Source organism: Leopardus geoffroyi, chromosome A3 (assembly GCF_018350155.1).
Source record: "Leopardus geoffroyi isolate Oge1 chromosome A3, O.geoffroyi_Oge1_pat1.0, whole genome shotgun sequence".
Classification (NCBI taxonomy): Eukaryota; Metazoa; Chordata; class Mammalia; order Carnivora; family Felidae; genus Leopardus; species Leopardus geoffroyi.
Window position 1 is genome coordinate 126,950,476 of NC_059336.1, and position 17,600 is coordinate 126,968,075.

Sequence of the window (17,600 nt, forward strand, 5' to 3'; positions counted from 1 at the left end):
CTTTATACAATCCAGTTAAAGAAGAAACTGCGGTGCTTCCTGTATTGGTTGATACATAGGGTCCTATGATTTAATCAGAATTCTGGCTTAGAAGGGATTTGCGTAGTGGGCTTATCCAATTTTTCCACTATTAGATCCCTTTACTAGATAACTCGGGATGGCTTGTTCAGTCACTGCTTACGTAGGTCCTTTGAATAGGAGCTCACTGGCTTTGAAACAGCCTCTTTTACTTTTGGACACTGCATGTTCTTAAGGGATACAAGTTTTGATGGGACCTGTTGAGGCAGTTTATGATCTGATTGAATGATGTGGCTCCATGGATGTAGAATCTGTTTTGTTTACTGCTGTGTCTCCAGGACCTACTACTGTGCCTGAAATATAATAGGAAGTTGATAATATATTGGTTCAAAGAATGAACACAGGATCAGAGAAATGTATGTACTACCTAGAAATATTCATACTTTCAGGGATAGATTGACCCCCCCCCCCCCAAAAAAAATTCAAAAACAACAGAAATAAATCAGAGGATAGGTTGTAGGAAGGGATGGCTCTTGACCTACTGGTATCCAAGGCAGTCCTAGTCTTTTTCCACTTAACCTCTGTTTTCCCCAATGGTATTCCCTCAGTGACCTGCTTTTTACCAGTCTTTATACCCAAACTCCATAATCCTGAGACTATAGAATTAACAGAGTGCTTTTTTTGGTTTTTTTTTTGTTTGTTTGTTTATTTCTTTATTTTTGGAGAAAGAGAGAAAGAGCAGCAGAGAGAGGGAGAGAGAGAATCCCAAGCAGGGTCTGCACTGTCATCACAGAGCCCGACGCAGGGCTCGATTTCATGAGCCACAAGATCATGACCGGGGCCGAAATCAAGAGTCAGATGCTCAACTGGCAGAGCCACCCAGCCAGCCCCATGAGACTATAGAATTAAAGAAATACATCTAGTTCTAGTGCATATGAGGAAACTCAGATAATTCCATAAAGGGAAATAGGGTTTGCACGTTTGGCCCATGTTCCTTAACTAAACTATAGGTTAGTTTTTGAAATGTGTGCTTCAGGTTTTTTTTTTTAATATTTTTTTTAATGTTTATTTTTGAGAGAGAGAGAGAGAGAGAGCGTGAGTGGAGGAGGGGCAGAGAGAGAGGGAGACACAGAATCCGAAGCAGGCTGCAGACTCTGAGCTGTCAGCACAGAGCCCGACGCGGGGCTTGAACTCACAAACCGAGAGATCATGACCTGAGCTGAAGTCGGACGCTTCACCGACTGAGCCACCCAGGTGCCCCTGAGATGTGTGCTTCAGTTTTGTAAGCATGTTATTAGGACTTCAATTATGTAGGATTTATTTTTATCTTTGTGAGGCTGCTTGTAAGTTCCATTAAGTGGGACCAGAGCAGCCTTTAGTCGAGGGCCAGCTCTTTCCTACCTGTGAGGCAGCGCCCTTCGGAGACCTCCACTGCAGTGTACCTTGTGAGGTAGGAAGCTTCTGCCTGTGGGAACGTGAACTGTTCTGGCTCTGGGCAGTCGTGGGGATCACTTCTGCTGCTTTGGGATGTTTCTTGCTCCAACCTCACATATGCAGAGAGAGTTGTCAGCTTGAGAATAGTGCGCCCTCTGTCTACCCTGTGTCTAGCCTCTGGAGTTCTCCCTGTGCTGCACTCTCTAGGCTTTAAGAACCCGACTGCCTTGGCCTCCCCAGACTCCCAGCTCCATCTTCTCAAACAGAAAAAGCTCTGGGCTCCGCCTGGGTTTCCGCCCCCCTTCACTCTTTCTGTAAGTAGTGACTTGGGACATCTATAAGGCCCAATTCATTTGTTTCCCATATTTTAGAGATCATTTTGACTGGAATTGCCTGCACTATCTGATGTCCAGTCTGAAAACTTATTTCACTTATTTTGTACAATGTTTTGGTTGTTTCAGGCTAAGTAAATCCAGTGCCTACTTCTGCCTCTTTTCCAGTAGCAGTAGGATTTGTTTTTGTATTGTATTTAAAATATTTTCTGGGGGGCGCCTGGGTGGCTCAGTCGGTTGAGTGTCCGACTTTGGCTCAGGTCATGATCTCACGGTCCTCGAGTTCAAGCCCCGTGTCAGGCTCTGTGCCAGTAGCTCAGAGCCTGGAGCCTGCTTCGGCTTCTGTGTCTCCCGCTCTCTCTGCCCCTCCCCCATTCACGTTCTGTCTCTCCTCTCAAAAATAAATAAACATTTAAAAAAGAAAATAAAATATTTTCTGTAAAAGTATTCGTCTTACAGTCGATGACCTTGATACGTTTCCTCACCACCAAAATGGCACCAAATGGCAAGAACCTTGCCATTTTATGAGGACAATCTCTCTTAGACATCCCATGATGAATATCAGTAGTGAAAGAAAGAAATGTCAACACAAAATTCTGAAAACCAGCTAGCAGTCATTGCTGTCTCACAAAAGAAAACTCAAGCTATCAGTATTTTCTGGGATGGAGATTTAATGTAGTTTAGGAAGGGAATTAGGAGAGATAATAATAAACTGATAGTTACTCTGAAGAAGCAAGCCTTAGACTCATTAAGGAGCAGAGTTGTTAAGAAAAATACCAAGTTTCCTTTCATCTAGATCTTATTTTCTAAATACCATTCCCTCCTTGGAGAAATGGCTGATTCCAGAGCTGGGCAGGGAAGGTAAACGTGAGCCTCTTGCTACGCCAGAAAGTAAGGAGGTGCTTGGAAGAAACATAGAGTCATGATAAAAGAATGTAGGAAGCAGCCTGAAGAGGCTCCCACTGGCGAAACCTGGGCCTGCCTGTTTGAGGGCAAGAATATGTAATCCAGAGAATAAAATAAGAATCTGTGACTCCATCCCGATGAATGGAAAAGTGAATAAGTAAATAAATAATTGAGAAAGAAGGGAAAAGTTTTCCTTACAGTGGAATGTCATGTGATTAATGGAGTCTGCATTGTGCCAGGCTGTGGGTAAAGTATTATAGGTACAGAATGATTGAGCCCTTTTTTGTCACCATAAAAAGTTAAGAGGAGATAAGCACATGGATAGGCCATTTATTTTTTATCTTAACACTACTAGAGTTTAATCTCTTGAGGGCAAGATTCATGTCTTCTGTATTAGGGTGATGTCTCATGTAAATTGCTTGAATGATTGATATATTCATATGGACTCGCTGGCCTATATTAAATGTGGGATAACATCTTTATTCATTTTATGATGTTTGTTTATTGTAAAAGGAAATGAAGTGGTAAAAATGTGGAGACACAAATAAAACATAAAGATGGGGGGGAAAAAATCTTAGAATCCTACCTATTAAATGGGCAACCAGTGTTAACATTTCGGCATATCCCTCTCTGGTCTTACATGCTAGTTTAAAGATCATGCTGAATATACAGTTTTTATATCTTTATATTCTTTTTAATGTGCCCCATTTCTTTATTCCAAGATGTTTGACTTTACGATGCAAATTATACTTTGACAACTTACTATCTCAGCGGGCCTATTGCGGGAAAATGAATTTTGACCATAAGAATGAAACTCTTAGCATATCAGTAAGTATCTTAACTCTTTGTATGCTAATCGTTAGAATTAGCTGCTGCATTTCTTTTGATAATACATTAATAGTTTTAATCTATTATCTTTGGAAAACAAAAGAACTTACTTTTAAGGCTGGTGTTTGCCAGAGTGTTGAAAATTATTTTTTTTTTTTTTCAACGTTTATTTATTTTTGGGACAGAGAGAGACAGAGCATGAACGGGGGAGGGGCAGAAAGAGAGGGAGGCACAGAATCAGAAACAGGCTCCAGGCTCTGAGCCATCAGCCCAGAGCCCGACGCGGGGCTCGAACTCATGGACCGCGAGATCGTGACCTGGCTGAAGTCGGACGCTTAACCGACTGCGCCACCCAGGCGCCCCAAGAGTGTTGAAAATTAAACTGATCACTAGCTAATGCTGCCATTGTAGCGTTAGCTACATCCCCCCTGAAACCACTATGAAGATAATTAGGAAATTTATTTTCAGTGACAAATGTTTACCCTCTTTCCACTCCACAGGTTTCTTTTTAAAACTCATACAGCATTTTAAATTATGTGGGATATTATAGAAAGTCCATATTCTCTGGAAGCCACTCTAAGGAATCCAAGAAAGGATTTCTCAGAAGAATGTTCTACCCCATGTAATTGTCTGCACTTACTTATTTCTGAATGCGTCCGTAGATCTAGCCTCAATTGGATAAGCAAAGCCACCGTATTCAACTTTGTGGGGTCTGTATTTGTGGATCCTTCATAGTTGCATGCATTGAAAGAGGAAGTATGGGATATTGCATTAAAAATTGTGTGGCCAAGGGGCGCCTGGGTGGCGCAGTCGGTTAAGCGTCCGACTTCAGCCAGGTCACGATCTCGCGGTCCGTGAGTTCGAGCCCCGCGTCGGGCTCTGGGCTGATGGCTCAGAGCCTGGAGCCTGTTTCCGATTCTGTGTCTCCCTCTCTCTCTGCCCCTCCCCCGTTCATGCTCTGTCTCTCTCTGTCCCAAAAATAAATAAACGTTGAAAAAAAAAAAAAAAAAATTAAAAAAAAAAAAATTGTGTGGCCAAGTCAAGAGTAACCAAATAATTGGGGCAAAATTTTTAAGTAATTGCTTAGTGCTCTTAGTTGCCATAAATTTGTACTTCATTTTTAAAAAAAATTATACTTCATTTTATACTTAGGATAAATAATAATTTACAGTACATGTATGTAAGACTTATCTAAATTTTTAAAGAATAATAATAATTATGAGAAAGAATGACTGTGCATTTAAAAATGGTCAAAAGGCTTAAATAGAAACTTCATAGAGTATCCAAATGGTGAATAAGTACATGAAAAAGTGTCCAATATAGTTTTTCATCAGAAAAATACAAATTTATATCATAAACAATGACTGTCCTGCTGCTAGCAGTGTAACTAAAACTCAACGCCGATCATATATTGTGTTGGTGAGACTGTGGGCTTGGAACCCTCATGCCTGGCTAGTGGGAGTATAATTTGATAGAACTAATTTCACAGTGTCTGTGAAAGCAATTCCACTCTTCAGAACTCTTCTAAAACTGATAAAATTCGCCTGATTGAATGGTGATGATTAAAGTCAGAATAGTTGTTACCTTTTGGATTTCATAGTGCCTGGGAGAGAGCACAGGGGATCTGCTGAGATGGTAGAAATGTTCTAGGTCTTGATCTGAGTAATTACCCAGGTAATTGAGCAGAAAACTTAAGATTTATGTTCCTTACTGTATATGAATTATACTCTAATAAAAATGAAAAAGAGGGGCGCCTGGGTGGCGCAGTCGGTTAAGCGTCCGACTTCAGCCAGGTCACGATCTCGCGGTCCAGGAGTTCGAGCCCCGCGTCAGGCTCTGGGCTGATGGCTCAGAGCCTGGAGCCTGTTTCCGATTCTGTGTCTCCCTCTCTCTCTGCCCCTCCCCCGTTCATGCTCTGTCTCTCTCTCTGTCCCAAAAATAAATAAACGTTGAAAAAAAAAATTAAAAAAAAAAAAAAATGAAAAAGAGAAAATATTAGGAGTGTTTGGATAATTTATCCCCAGAGCTAATTGTGCAGGACAACTGAAGCTATTCCTTCTGCATCATCATCCCTGTTATTCAAAAGAATATTACTGTTTTAAGAATCCTTAAATTCTCTAGTCTTCATTTTATAAATAAGGAAACTAAAACCTAATTAGTAATGGATCAGGGGTAAAATTTAGATCTCCACAATTAATCTAGGGCTTCGTTTATTAGATTGATGTAAAATGCAGTTTGGGAGCAAAAGACAGTATCTAGTTACTTAGTTCTTGCTTTTATGTGGGGTATTTTGTTTGGTTGGGTGGGTTTGGTTTTTTACTACTTAGTTGCTTTTTCATTTGGATTTTTACAGATTCAGACTTATGGATAATAAATGTAAAATGTCAGTGTGTAACTTCAGAATGTTTTTATAACCCTTTGATATGAATGCTACTTGAGAGGTGATTTTTCAAAGAGTGGAAGAGAAAGTATGTGAAGCTACAGGTCTGCTAAAGCACATGATAAAACTTTATGATAGAAAACCTGATGGTGCTCTGCTTTTTTACCTTGTGGGTATGGTATATATGTATGTCTGGAATTCTATCCAAATGAAAATAGAATTCCTTCTAACTTTTTTTTTAATGTTTATTTTTGAGAGAGATTGAGACAGTGCGAGCCAGGGAGGGTCAGAGAGAGAGGGAGACATAGAATCTGAAGCAGGCTCCAGGCTCTGAGCTGCAGCAGAGAGCCCGACGCAGGGCTCGAACCCACAAACAGTGAGATCATGACCTGAGGTGAAGTTGGCTGCTTAACCAACTGAGCCACCCAGGCACCCCTCTAATGTTATTTTATACTGTCTTCCCAGCGTACTGTGTAAAAGAGTTTGTTTTTAATTTTATTAATTGCTTTTTTTATTGTCCCCATTTGAATCTCTTTTGGAAGAGATTTTATGTTTCAATCATTGCTGCTTTTCTTCTTTGGCCAGTGTGAGCCTCTAAGTTGGTCCTGTTGCCTTTCTGACATTCAGTAATTACTTTTAAAGCGGCTTAACCACTAGATGTCACTGTAATTCAAGTAATGTAAGATTATCTTGGCACTTAGAAATGTTGGAAAAAAGAAATAAAGAAAACAATCTCATTCACAAGACCGATAACAATAAAATATTTAGGAATAAATTTAAGGAAGTGAAAGATCTATACACTGAAAACTACAAGACATTGATGAAGGAAATTGAAGAAGACACTAATAAGTGGGAAGGTATCCCACAGTCATGGATCAGAATTAATATTGTTAAGTAGATGTCACATCACTAAATGATTTTATTCTTTTTTTCTTTTTCTTTTTTTACTATAAACTCATTCTTTCTAATTCTAGCCAATGTTTTTTGTAAAGACTTTAGTCTGACTTTTGCTGTACTTTGTTTCTTTGTTAATTCTTGGCAGGTTCAGCCTGGAGAGGGAAACAGGGCTGCTTTCAATGACATGAGAGCCTTATCCGGAGGAGAACGTTCTTTTTCCACAGTTTGCTTCATTCTTTCTCTGTGGTCCATTGCTGAGTCTCCTTTCAGATGCTTGGATGAATTTGATGTCTATATGGTAGTGTGAAATTTTGAATTCTGTAATCTTTGTTGTTGGAAATGTGTATTTTGAAAGGAAGCAATATTTTGTTTAGTTTTACCCACAGTAGAAGGGATCCTGCCTGACACGTCAGTCCGTGATAGGTGGTAGGAAGGAACAAAGAGTTTTAGTGTTCTCCCTGCTGCCCTAGAGACCCCATCCAGGCCGTCAGCGTCTTCCCTAGTTTATTTCCATCTTCCATTTTAACACAGAGTTACAAGCAATTCCTTGTTTGGACGAACGGCAGCCACTGCTGATTTTCTCCCTCTCTTCACAGCTACACTTTTTGGAAGAGCAGTAGATATAACACAAGGGGCAGGAACATTTGACTTCGAAATTAAAAACCTAGGATTAAGACTTAACTTACCCGAAGGGCGTGAGGCAAACTATTTATCCTTTTGGGGGTCTCAATTTCTTCATGTATAAAATGATACTACTCATCTTTCCTACCTCAGAGGGTTATGGTGAGACTCCAGTGAGGTCTTCCGTGCAAATGCACTTACAAAGGTGGAGGCACGGAGTAGGCCCTCCCAAACCGGCTGTTAACCGGCCTCTGTATGGTTCCTGGCTCATTCTCTCTAAACCCACTGTAATCTGGGTTTAGACTACAGTACTCTAGCAAAACTTGTTTAGCAAAGATCACAAATGAACTTTTAGTATTATTTTAATTCTTTGAAGGAGTTGACACCACAGACCTATCCTGCATCTCTTACAATGTGCATTCTAGCCAGCTTCTGCTCTCCTCTTTCCTGGTTCTGGTGTGTTCCAAGCTGCTGTTCTCCTGAAATGTGTGAGGTCCTCTTTGTCTGTTTTTGATACTGTTGTTGATTTTCCTGGATACCATACCCTGCGTACGTCTTCACGCTACACCCTCCCCCCAACGCCCCCCCCCCCCCACACACACACAAACACACTCTAACTGCCACCAACACTACCACTTACATTTGGATACCAGCAAATCTGAGTGTCTCATCCTGGCCCCTCTCTCGCACTCCAGACCCATATGCCCAACAGTTTCGATGTCATCTGGCATGACCACGCCTCACATTCAGCAAGTCTTCCACTCAGAGCCTCTTCCTTTTCCTGAATCCCCTACCTTGATTGGTGGCCAATAGCCATTACCCGCCCAGTTACCTTGCTAGGAGACCTTTGATGTATCTGTGATCCTCCCTTCCTTTTCATTTGCCCGTCACAGTCACATCTGACCTTTCGAGTCTCTGCTCCTTCCTGTTACTTGTCCCTGTCTCCTCACCCCCTGCCTGTCATAACCGCCTCCTGTACAGACGCCCAGACTTTAATCTCGCTTCTTCCTTGGTTCCTCCCTCACTGTTTTGCCAGGTTTATATTTCTAAAATGAATCCGATCATGGTCACTCACTTGTTTGGAACTCTGTGGTGGTGAATTATCTGGGATAAAAGTTTAGTTCTTTGGGTATCTGTGAGACCCTGCCTGATGAAGTATCTACCCACTTTGTGGCTTTGCTAACTACTTACGATTTTTAAACACTGTGCCTCTGCGTGTTGTGCCCCCCTTTGTCTACTCACCTTTCAAGGCTTGGTTCGGATGTCACCTTTATGTCACCTTTGTGAACACCAGGCAGAATTAGGAACCTCTCAGAACTCCTTTGCCACCACTCTATACCAATTCACACTGTTATTTTTATTTTTTATATTATAGAATATATTATTATGTAATTTGTACTATATACATTTACTATTACATAGATTTTTGTACATTTTCATTCTGTTGCCATCTCCTATTCTCATGTGTGAATCTTCTACCAAATTATACCTTTTTTGGAAGTTACCAACTATGGCTTGATCATATTTCTACCTGTCTGATGCCTGGCCCATAAGTATTTAGAAAATGCTCATTCATGGAGCATTTTAATCCTGTTTAATCCTTCAGTGTCATTTTTTCCCCGTGATAACATTGCTGCGATTGCTTAGAAATTCTTCTGAGAATTGGCTTCAGAGCTAATTCACAAATCGCAGAAGATGATTGTTCTTTCCATGCAGTGATTTTGTCCAAAATGCCATTTTGCAGCCTTATCTCTTATCTTATTTGTCAAATTTAATTCTGTTCTTTCTCTTTTAGAAACTTAGTGGTTCTTTTTTTAAAAAAATTTTTAATGTTTATTTATTCTTGAGAGAGAGAAAGAGAAAAAGCACAAACAGGGGAGGGGCAGACAGAGAGATGGAGGCACAGAATCCGAAGCAGGCTCCAGGCTCTGAGCTGTCAGCACAGAGCCCTACGTGGGGCTTGAACCCATGAACTGTGAGATCATGACCTGAGCCAAAGTCAGACGCTTAACTAACTGAGCCACCCAGGCGCCCCTGGAAACTTAGAGGTTCTTAATCAAAATGGCATTTTGCCCCATTGGAACTATTCAGAAAAATGTACCTAAGTCCTGAAAACCAATTGGAAGCAAATGCAGACATTTTGGTGGTTTGGCGGCTTTGTTATCAAATGATAGGCCTCCCCAGGGCAGTGTTTTGAAAGGAAAGCATTCTACTTGAACAAGCTCTCGTTATTTTTGTTAACTTTAAGTTAGGTTGCTTTAAGTCAGATATGCCTGAGGGAAGAATTTATATAATACAAGCCATTGAGCTGTGCAACCAGGATGTTAGTAACCTGTCTGCCTCCAAAACAGTGTGTTCTTTTTTTTAAATTATTTTTTAATGTTTATTTATTTTTGAAAAGAGTGAGAGACACAGAACACAAGCAGGGGAGGGGCAGAGAGAGAGGGAGACACAGAATCCAAAGCAGGCTCCAGGCTCTGAGCTGTCAGCACTGAGGCTGACGCGGGGCTCGAACCCACAAACTGCAAGATTGTGACCTGAGCCAAAGTCAGACACTTAACCGCCCCCCCAGGTGCTCCCCAAACAGTGTGTTCTTAACCACCATGCTGTACTGCCACATAAATTTTCAAATAGACCGTTAAAAATATATGCCTATAATAACATTTGTTTATGTTTTCAACTTTTCAGGAATTTTCAAGGTAGGGAGCAGTACTTTGATTTTTTTCTTTCTCTGATAATTGAACTCAGAAAATGTAAGCACACAGTTTAATTTAGTTTCAAAACCTGTTATAATGAAAAAAAATTAATTAAAAAAGCCCTGTTATAATGAAGCATTATTTTTCTATACACTGATATGCTATTTAACTTAAAGATTAAATGGAGGAATTGGTTTGTAAATTTACATTGGTTCAAATTGTACACATTGTAGAAGGTGGTGGGGCAGGGTCAGAGGTTTTAAAACACCTTAATCATTGAGGGACATTTTGACAGAATTAGTAACTTTATAGCTAGTCATTTTTTATGTTGTTCTCCTGAGGTATTAATTATTATTACGGTACAAATTAGATTCATTTTGTAACATTGAGTTGTGTCTTTGGGATATTTGTTGATTATTTTAATTGCTAAATATATTTGAGGGAGGGAGCTATATTTACTAAAACAATCTGACTATAGAAATTACCTGGAAGAGACATGTATTGTTATTTTCCACTCATAGTTTTGGATATTATCTTTCCCTGTAAGAATAGTTTGGCATCCAATAAGGTAGTAGATGATCCCTGGATAAAAATGCAGGAGTTGGTATCAGCCAGCAGAATGCTGCTTTTGCAGGAACGTGATTAATGCAGCAGTGACCCTAACTTTTTTCCCCAGGACATGGTTAACCGGAGAATTGCAATGGATATGATACTCAAGATGGCGGACTCCCAGCGTTTCAGACAGTTCATCTTGCTTACCCCTCAAAGCATGAGGTAACTTTGAAAAAATTCTTCTGTGAATATATACATCAAGATATAAAAGGGGAAAATAAATCTCTTATAATCTAAATTTTTAAAATGCAAACACATAAGTCACCAATATTAAGAAATAAATCAGTTTCTGTGTCAGGAGATCTAAGATAATTTTTCCTTTTTAGGTACTTAAAATTGTATTTTTATTATTTCCCTTCCATAACAAAACCAAGTTGATTTAAATATGAGTACTGACTTGTTATTATTTCCATTTTGACTCTGTTCCTTTGTGATTATCATGACCAACTAATAAAGTAATTTAATTTTACTAATTCTGTTTAGACTAAAGATACAATTCAGGATTTCCCTAGTCTTGGCTCTTTTCCCGGTGACTTACGGCTACCAGTCTTTCTAAATAAGGAGCTCTCCCCTGCTGGCAGTCGGCATGGTGTCACTTAGAGTTGATACTCTGCCTCTAAAGTGGTCACTTGGTCCTAGGGAGATTTAAGTTTGTGATTGGGAATTTTCAGGTAGACAAGATTTAAGTTTGTGACTGGGAATTTTCAGGTAGACAGAATTTCCTCGCAAGACAAGAAGAACAAGAGTTAGAAAGAGCGGGTATATAAATCTCATTTTCTTTTTCTTCTAAACTGAAAGCCCCTGGCATTTAGCAGGAAGTTAATTTTTAAAAATGAAAACAAATTATTTCTTGATTGCAAATTATATTTCTCCTAGAACTCCTGATATTCAACATATCCCACGTTAGTAGATAGGGTAGATTTGTGTTTTCATGAGGTAGGAGTAGAATTCTTTTTAATGTGAAAAAAATTTCCTAGACATTTTGAATAATTAATTTTACTTCCTCTAGTTCACTTCCATCTAGTAGACTGATTAGAATTCTTCGGATGTCTGACCCTGAAAGAGGACAGACTACGTTGCCTTTCCGACCTGTGACTCATGAGGAGGAAGAAGACCGGAGCTGAGCTGTAGCTGCTGGTGCCACGGGCTGCATCCTCACGTGGAAGATTTGTAAAGGGAAACAGTTCGGGAGTCTGTGATGAAATAAAATGAAACTGAAAATATTCCAAAATAAAAGAAGCTCCTTTATACATCTGGCCTGAATAAAATATGTAAATAAGTCTAGAAAGCCTACTACAACCAGCAATTTAAAATTACTGTTACTTTACTTTGAGAAAATTAATTTCATAGTACTGGTTTTAAATCTTTTTTTTTTTAAGTTTTTTTTTTTAACCATCTACTTTTATAGATTGTTTTTCAGAAGTGAAATTTTGTACATATGTACGTGTACATATCTGTTTAGTTTGGGTTCATTTCTATGGTATTTTGTAAGAATTAAAATAAAAGTTTGAGCACCTGATTATATTTAGTTTTGTTGTCCCGAATATCACATTCTCATCGCAGGTGGTGCACAGGTGGTCTGGGGACGGGGACCAGTTTACAGTGGATTTATTGTCTGTCTGTGCTTATTAATGATGAGGGGCCTGCACAGGAGTATAAAGCTTTGGTCAGAATCCCTGTACAGGTCACTTTGTATCATTAGAGATACAACTATAGATTTGAGCTGTACTTTTAATTACCATATCTCATTCAAACTGAGGATGCCCTCTGTCTGTATGGCACTTTGAAGGAGCCCTGGAACACCACCAGCTCTGACACAGTGCCTTTCAGAGTCCCCTGTTGTCCACCCAGCTAAGCGTCTAACCCGTGTCACAACGGGATTGACACAGCACTGCACCCTGACCTGCAGCCTGTTTGCCTTGCTTACGACCCCTCAGTCCGCTGTCTGGGGCTCCTGGGCTCTGGCTCAGCTGAGAGGACCCAGGCTGGGAAGAAGGTCTGGGAGAACTGGGGGCCCCTGTGGAGCAGGAAAGCAGCCCAGAGCCAAAGGCCAGCCTGTTGATGGGAACTGACATCAGTGCTATCAAAGACCTCTCCTGATTTTAGAGCTGGCCTTGGGATGATAAAATCTAGCATATTGTAGGAAATGGTATTTATCAGCTTTTTTTTTTTTTTTTTTTTAATCTTTTTTAAGAAGGCATGAATAGGACTTCTGCCTGGATTCTCTGTGTTTGATACTAGGGTAAGTGCTAAAGTTTTAAGACAGACATGGGTATTCAAGAAGCACTTCCTGTATTGCCAGCAATAAATATTTATGTAATTGGAAAGGACGTATTTTAAGAAAAACAGTATTTTAAAAAACAACAGCACTTCTATTGTTACTGAGAAAAAATGGATTTTGTTTTTTATTTTAGGAAAGGGGGTCTGATTTAGCCTTAATGTGAGATCAGTTGGCAAACTGCTTTTCTAATCTAAGAATTTATAGAAAGAGGAGATGTATGCTGAAAGTTTTAAACATCCCCCATAACCATACAAAGTCTGACCTTTTAAAGTTATGTTTATAACTAATTCATATCAAAACTGTTTTTTAACATACATGTGCTTTTTCAAATTAAAAAAATGAAGAATATACCAAATGCATAAACTTAGATTAGCTAAATAATTTTTGCATCTAAATCCTTACGATAGTTTTTGAATGTTACGGTTCTGAGTGCAGAGTGGGAAATAAAATCCTCAAGTATCTGAATATCTTTTGCTAAGAGTTGAAGATTATTCATTGCTTTAGCCTCACAAAGTTTTGGTTTCAACTATCATAAGTGAAAATAATCTCAATTAATGTTCTAATTAATAGTAACATTAATTAGAATAAAAGAAGAAAAAAATTAACTATATGTAACTTCTAAAAATAAAGCTTAAAACGTATATGTATGGGGTGACTTCACTACATCAGAGGGTTCCTCGACCCCTGGTTTATCATCAGGGCTGAACTGAGGAATGAAATCCTGGGAAACAAGGGCACATACTCCCTCGGACTCTTCAATCCTACTTTCTCAAATCCGTGGGGTGGACGTGATTAAAACCAGTCTCAAGATGACAAATACGATGAGTTTTAGTAAACCAAGATATAAATAATAGTTACTCAATATTGAAGATTATACTGAAGATTCAGTCACTGCCTTCTTGTTTAAGTATTTTCACTTCTCCCGTCCTCTAGTGCTGCTTTTTTTTTTTTTTTTTTTCTTTCCTTCACATGTCTCCAAAATGTCTCAGTTCTGAGTAAGAAACTATTGTCTAGGACTTGGGCTGAATCAGAAGTGTTTTCGACTGGTGGAGCCCCAAGGATCCCGATTTCCTTTGTACAGGCAGGTGTGGCACAACTTAGTATGAAGTATTGTGTCCCGAGTCAGTAATGTTCTGGTTAGATTTAGGACTTGGTTTTACATCAACACAGATAGATGTACCTCAGCCAGCTCAGACTTTCTGGAGAACTGGTTTGAAACTTAGAGTTCTATGAGTTCATAGGGTAACAGATACTTCATGACAGGAGCTAAATGGCTGTGGACTTGAAGATCCACCAAAACAGTATTTAATAGGAATAGCTTTTGTTTAAAGAGTGGTAAACTAATAGGGTAGATATAAATTCGCTGTTTCTTTGAGTCAGCAAACGAAATGTTCTGTCCTAATTATATATAATATTGATACCTACCCTATTATATTTTGGCCGGGGCATCTGGATAGAGTCCATAGAAACAACTGTGGCCTGAGAACACTCACTGATCAGCAAGCTTAGAGGGCTGTTGCTCCCTGATTTTCTGCAGTATACGAATGTAGAGATTAATTCATGCAAAAATGATGAAGTTCCTGCCATGTGCTTATAGCACTTTAAAGCACGGGGGACACTCCTGTGAGTAATACCAAATCTGCCCTCATGGAGCTGAGGTTATAATTTCCAGGTAACTGTAATTGCTTGCATAATAAAGCAGGGTAAGGAGTTAACAGTGGAGGGGAGTGGTATCTCAGAAGCCCTGTGAGGGGAAGACTTTGCAGAAGGTATTTAAGCAGAGCCTGAAGCGAGCGAGAGAACGAGCTATGGGAAGACCTAGGGCAGCAGTTCCAGGCAGAGGAAATGAGGGCAAAGGCCCTCTTGCGAGAATGAACCTCATGTCCGGGAATCGAAAGGCTCATGTTGATACAGCTTCATGAGCAAAGGGGATGAGGTTCAGAGGTAGGCAGAAGAAAGATCATTTGATGTCTAAGGAAGTTTTCAGACCTGGTCTAGTAAACCTATTTAAAGACTCCTCCTGGCTGCCGTGGGGATAGAGTAGGGTTTGGGTCGTGGTGAACAGAAAGCAAGCCCTGACGGTGGTCCAGGTAAGAGGTCATGGGGACTTGGGCCAAAGTAATGGGAGGAGAAGCATTTAAATTTGAGATCTAGAGGCAGTGGAGTTGCTGGTAATACTGGGGAGCTGTGAGAGAAGAATCAAGGATAATTGGCCTGGGGCCTAAAACCTAAGGTGATACGGTGCCTTTCACAAGGACGGCGAAGGAGCAGACGAGGAGGCCAGCACACTGCTACTTGATGAGGAAAGTCACACTGGCGAGTGTGAGAATGGAAAACTCCACTTAAGAGTCTGAAGATCTATAGTTCACCTGCAAGATGCTGAGAAAAATCCAAACTGTGTGCCCAGAATACTGGATAAATGTAATTGCTTGCAAGAAAGGACCTACGGGAACCCTACGCTACTGTATTTAGAGGCTCTAATTGACTATCAGTTTCTCGCCATAGCCCTACACATCCTCTGCCGTAGGGCTCTCGGAACACATCTGTTTAAGCATGTGTTTTACTTCTTGACATTATTTCCAACCGTGTGGAGAAAATTCTGCTCTTTAAGAAAGAAATTCAGAGACACCTGGGTGGCTCAGTCAGTAAGGCATCTGACTTCAACTCAGGTCATGATCTCACCGTTTGTGGGTTTGAACCGTGTGTCGGGCTCTGTGCTGACAGCTCAGAGCCTGGAACCTGTTTCAGATTCTGTGTCTCCCTCTCTCTCTGCCCCTCCCCTGCTCACACTCTCTCTCTCAAAAATAAACATAAACATTAAAAAAATTTTTTAAAAAAAAGAAAAGAAAGAAGTTCCTATTATTCATCCAGAGACTGTTATCCCAAATGAGTGAATTATAGGAAATACAATTTCTTCAAACAAAAGGATTCCCTTGTAAAAAGCAGGACATGGAATCTTATCCCCTTGACTCTGGATGGGTTTTTGACTTTCTTGTCACCAGTAAAATGCTATCTGTGGAAGTGGTATTTCATGACCTGGGTTCAGGTCAGAAAAAACTATGAAACGTCCAGCCTCTTCTTAGGACTACTTGAGCTGGAGCCCGAACCACCATGAAAGTCGCTGAGGCCACCGCGGTGTGAGAAAGCACAAACTGGCCCCAGATGGGGGGGGGGGGGGGGAGACCTGAGATCATGGGAAGAGAACCCCCAGCTGCTCCAGACCCCTGTGTCAGCTCAAGCTGCCACAGGCCTGCAACTGCAGGAGAGACCCCGAGCCAGACTCCTCCACACCTCTCTCAAACCCTTGCCCCGCAGACCATGGAAATAGTAAAATGATTGCTTCTATCTCAAGCCACCAGGTGTTGGGGGTGAGGTGTTGTGGAACACCGGTGACTGAACCACTCCCATTACGCCCCACCCCCAATAGCTACTCTGATGTGATATTTCCTTTTGTTTCAACATGACTTCAGTGTCCTTACCGTGAGAATGCGTTGTTGACGTTTATATATTACACCCTGCAAGAGATTTTATTTCTCTTTTCCCTGTTCGGCATGTTGCTGTGCGTGCATTGTTGCTTCTGGCCACTTTGTAGTTCGCCTAGGATGCATCGATCACACCTCACCTACCTATTCCTCCAGCGATGAGCCGCCAGGTTGCCTGCAGTTCCCCCACATGCTGTCACAGACATCCTGGGACACGTCCCCTTACGGAGCCCTGTAGGTCTGTGAGCGCTTCTCCGGGCAATACACCCAGAAGTGAGCATGCTGCCTCCCAGAGCGCCCGCACACTTGCTCTAGCCAAGCTCGGCTGCACCCGTCTACACTACCGGTGCCGTGTTCACTTGCTGGCCCAGTCCCCACATTGTATTTACGAAAAGAATGAGTCGGGCTGCTGGAGGGTTGGGTTTTTTTCTCTCTCCACAATTGCCCTGAACATCTCGGTGGCTCCCTTCCTTCAGGTCTTCCTCTACATGTCACCTAACCACTCCGTCACAAATAGTTACTGCTACGTGCCGTCGCTGCCCATCCTTCTCAGCTCATGGTTCTTTTCTCCACTGTTCTTACAGGTGGACGTGTGTGTGTGTGCGTGTGTGTGGTGTTTGGGTATCATTTGTCTCCCCCCGTGAGAAGGGCATTGGGTGCGTAGGGTGCGGCCAATGAAGATTTGCTATGAATGCATAGCCAGAGTCTGACTTAACCGAGTACCATTCTAAGGAGCCTCCCCGGCTCCTCGCCCCACCTCCCCGTCACTTAGTAGGGGGAGAGAATATCGGGGGGCACCGAGGCTCTCCCATCTCTCCCTGCCCCCACTTTGGACTCACCAAGCACAGGGGCGAAGGACATTCTATTAGCACTTGGGACGGTTCTATCAGTGTTTCAGGTACCATCGGCGTCCCGAGTGTTTGTGGTGAGGTGTGCTCGCTCACAGCTTCTTGTTGAATGGCTGCATGAAATCGTTAGGCCCTGGTCTCTGGTCTGACTTAATGATCCTAAGACAGACAAAGGAAGAGTACTTAGCGAAAAAAAAAAAAAGGCATGGAATAAAAAGTGAATAATATATAGCACTGCCCTGATACTATAACTATTAGCCACATG

At 41.1% G+C, this 17,600-nt stretch overlaps 1 protein-coding gene across 2 annotated transcripts in view; it reads left to right on the forward strand.

The window, feature by feature from the left end:
* The window catches only part of SMC6 (structural maintenance of chromosomes 6), a 78,343-nt gene extending 66,100 nt beyond the window's left edge, over window positions 1-12,243 (forward strand). For both annotated transcript variants that reach the window (XM_045447661.1, XM_045447662.1), the window contains exons 24-27: window positions 3,413-3,518; window positions 6,941-7,093; window positions 10,789-10,886; window positions 11,734-12,243. In XM_045447661.1, the coding sequence (XP_045303617.1) occupies window positions 3,413-3,518; window positions 6,941-7,093; window positions 10,789-10,886; window positions 11,734-11,848 (472 nt within the window). In that variant the 3' untranslated portion in view covers window positions 11,849-12,243. The remainder of the gene's footprint in view (window positions 1-3,412; window positions 3,519-6,940; window positions 7,094-10,788; window positions 10,887-11,733) is intronic.
* The last annotated feature ends 5,357 nt before the right edge of the window (window positions 12,244-17,600 follow it).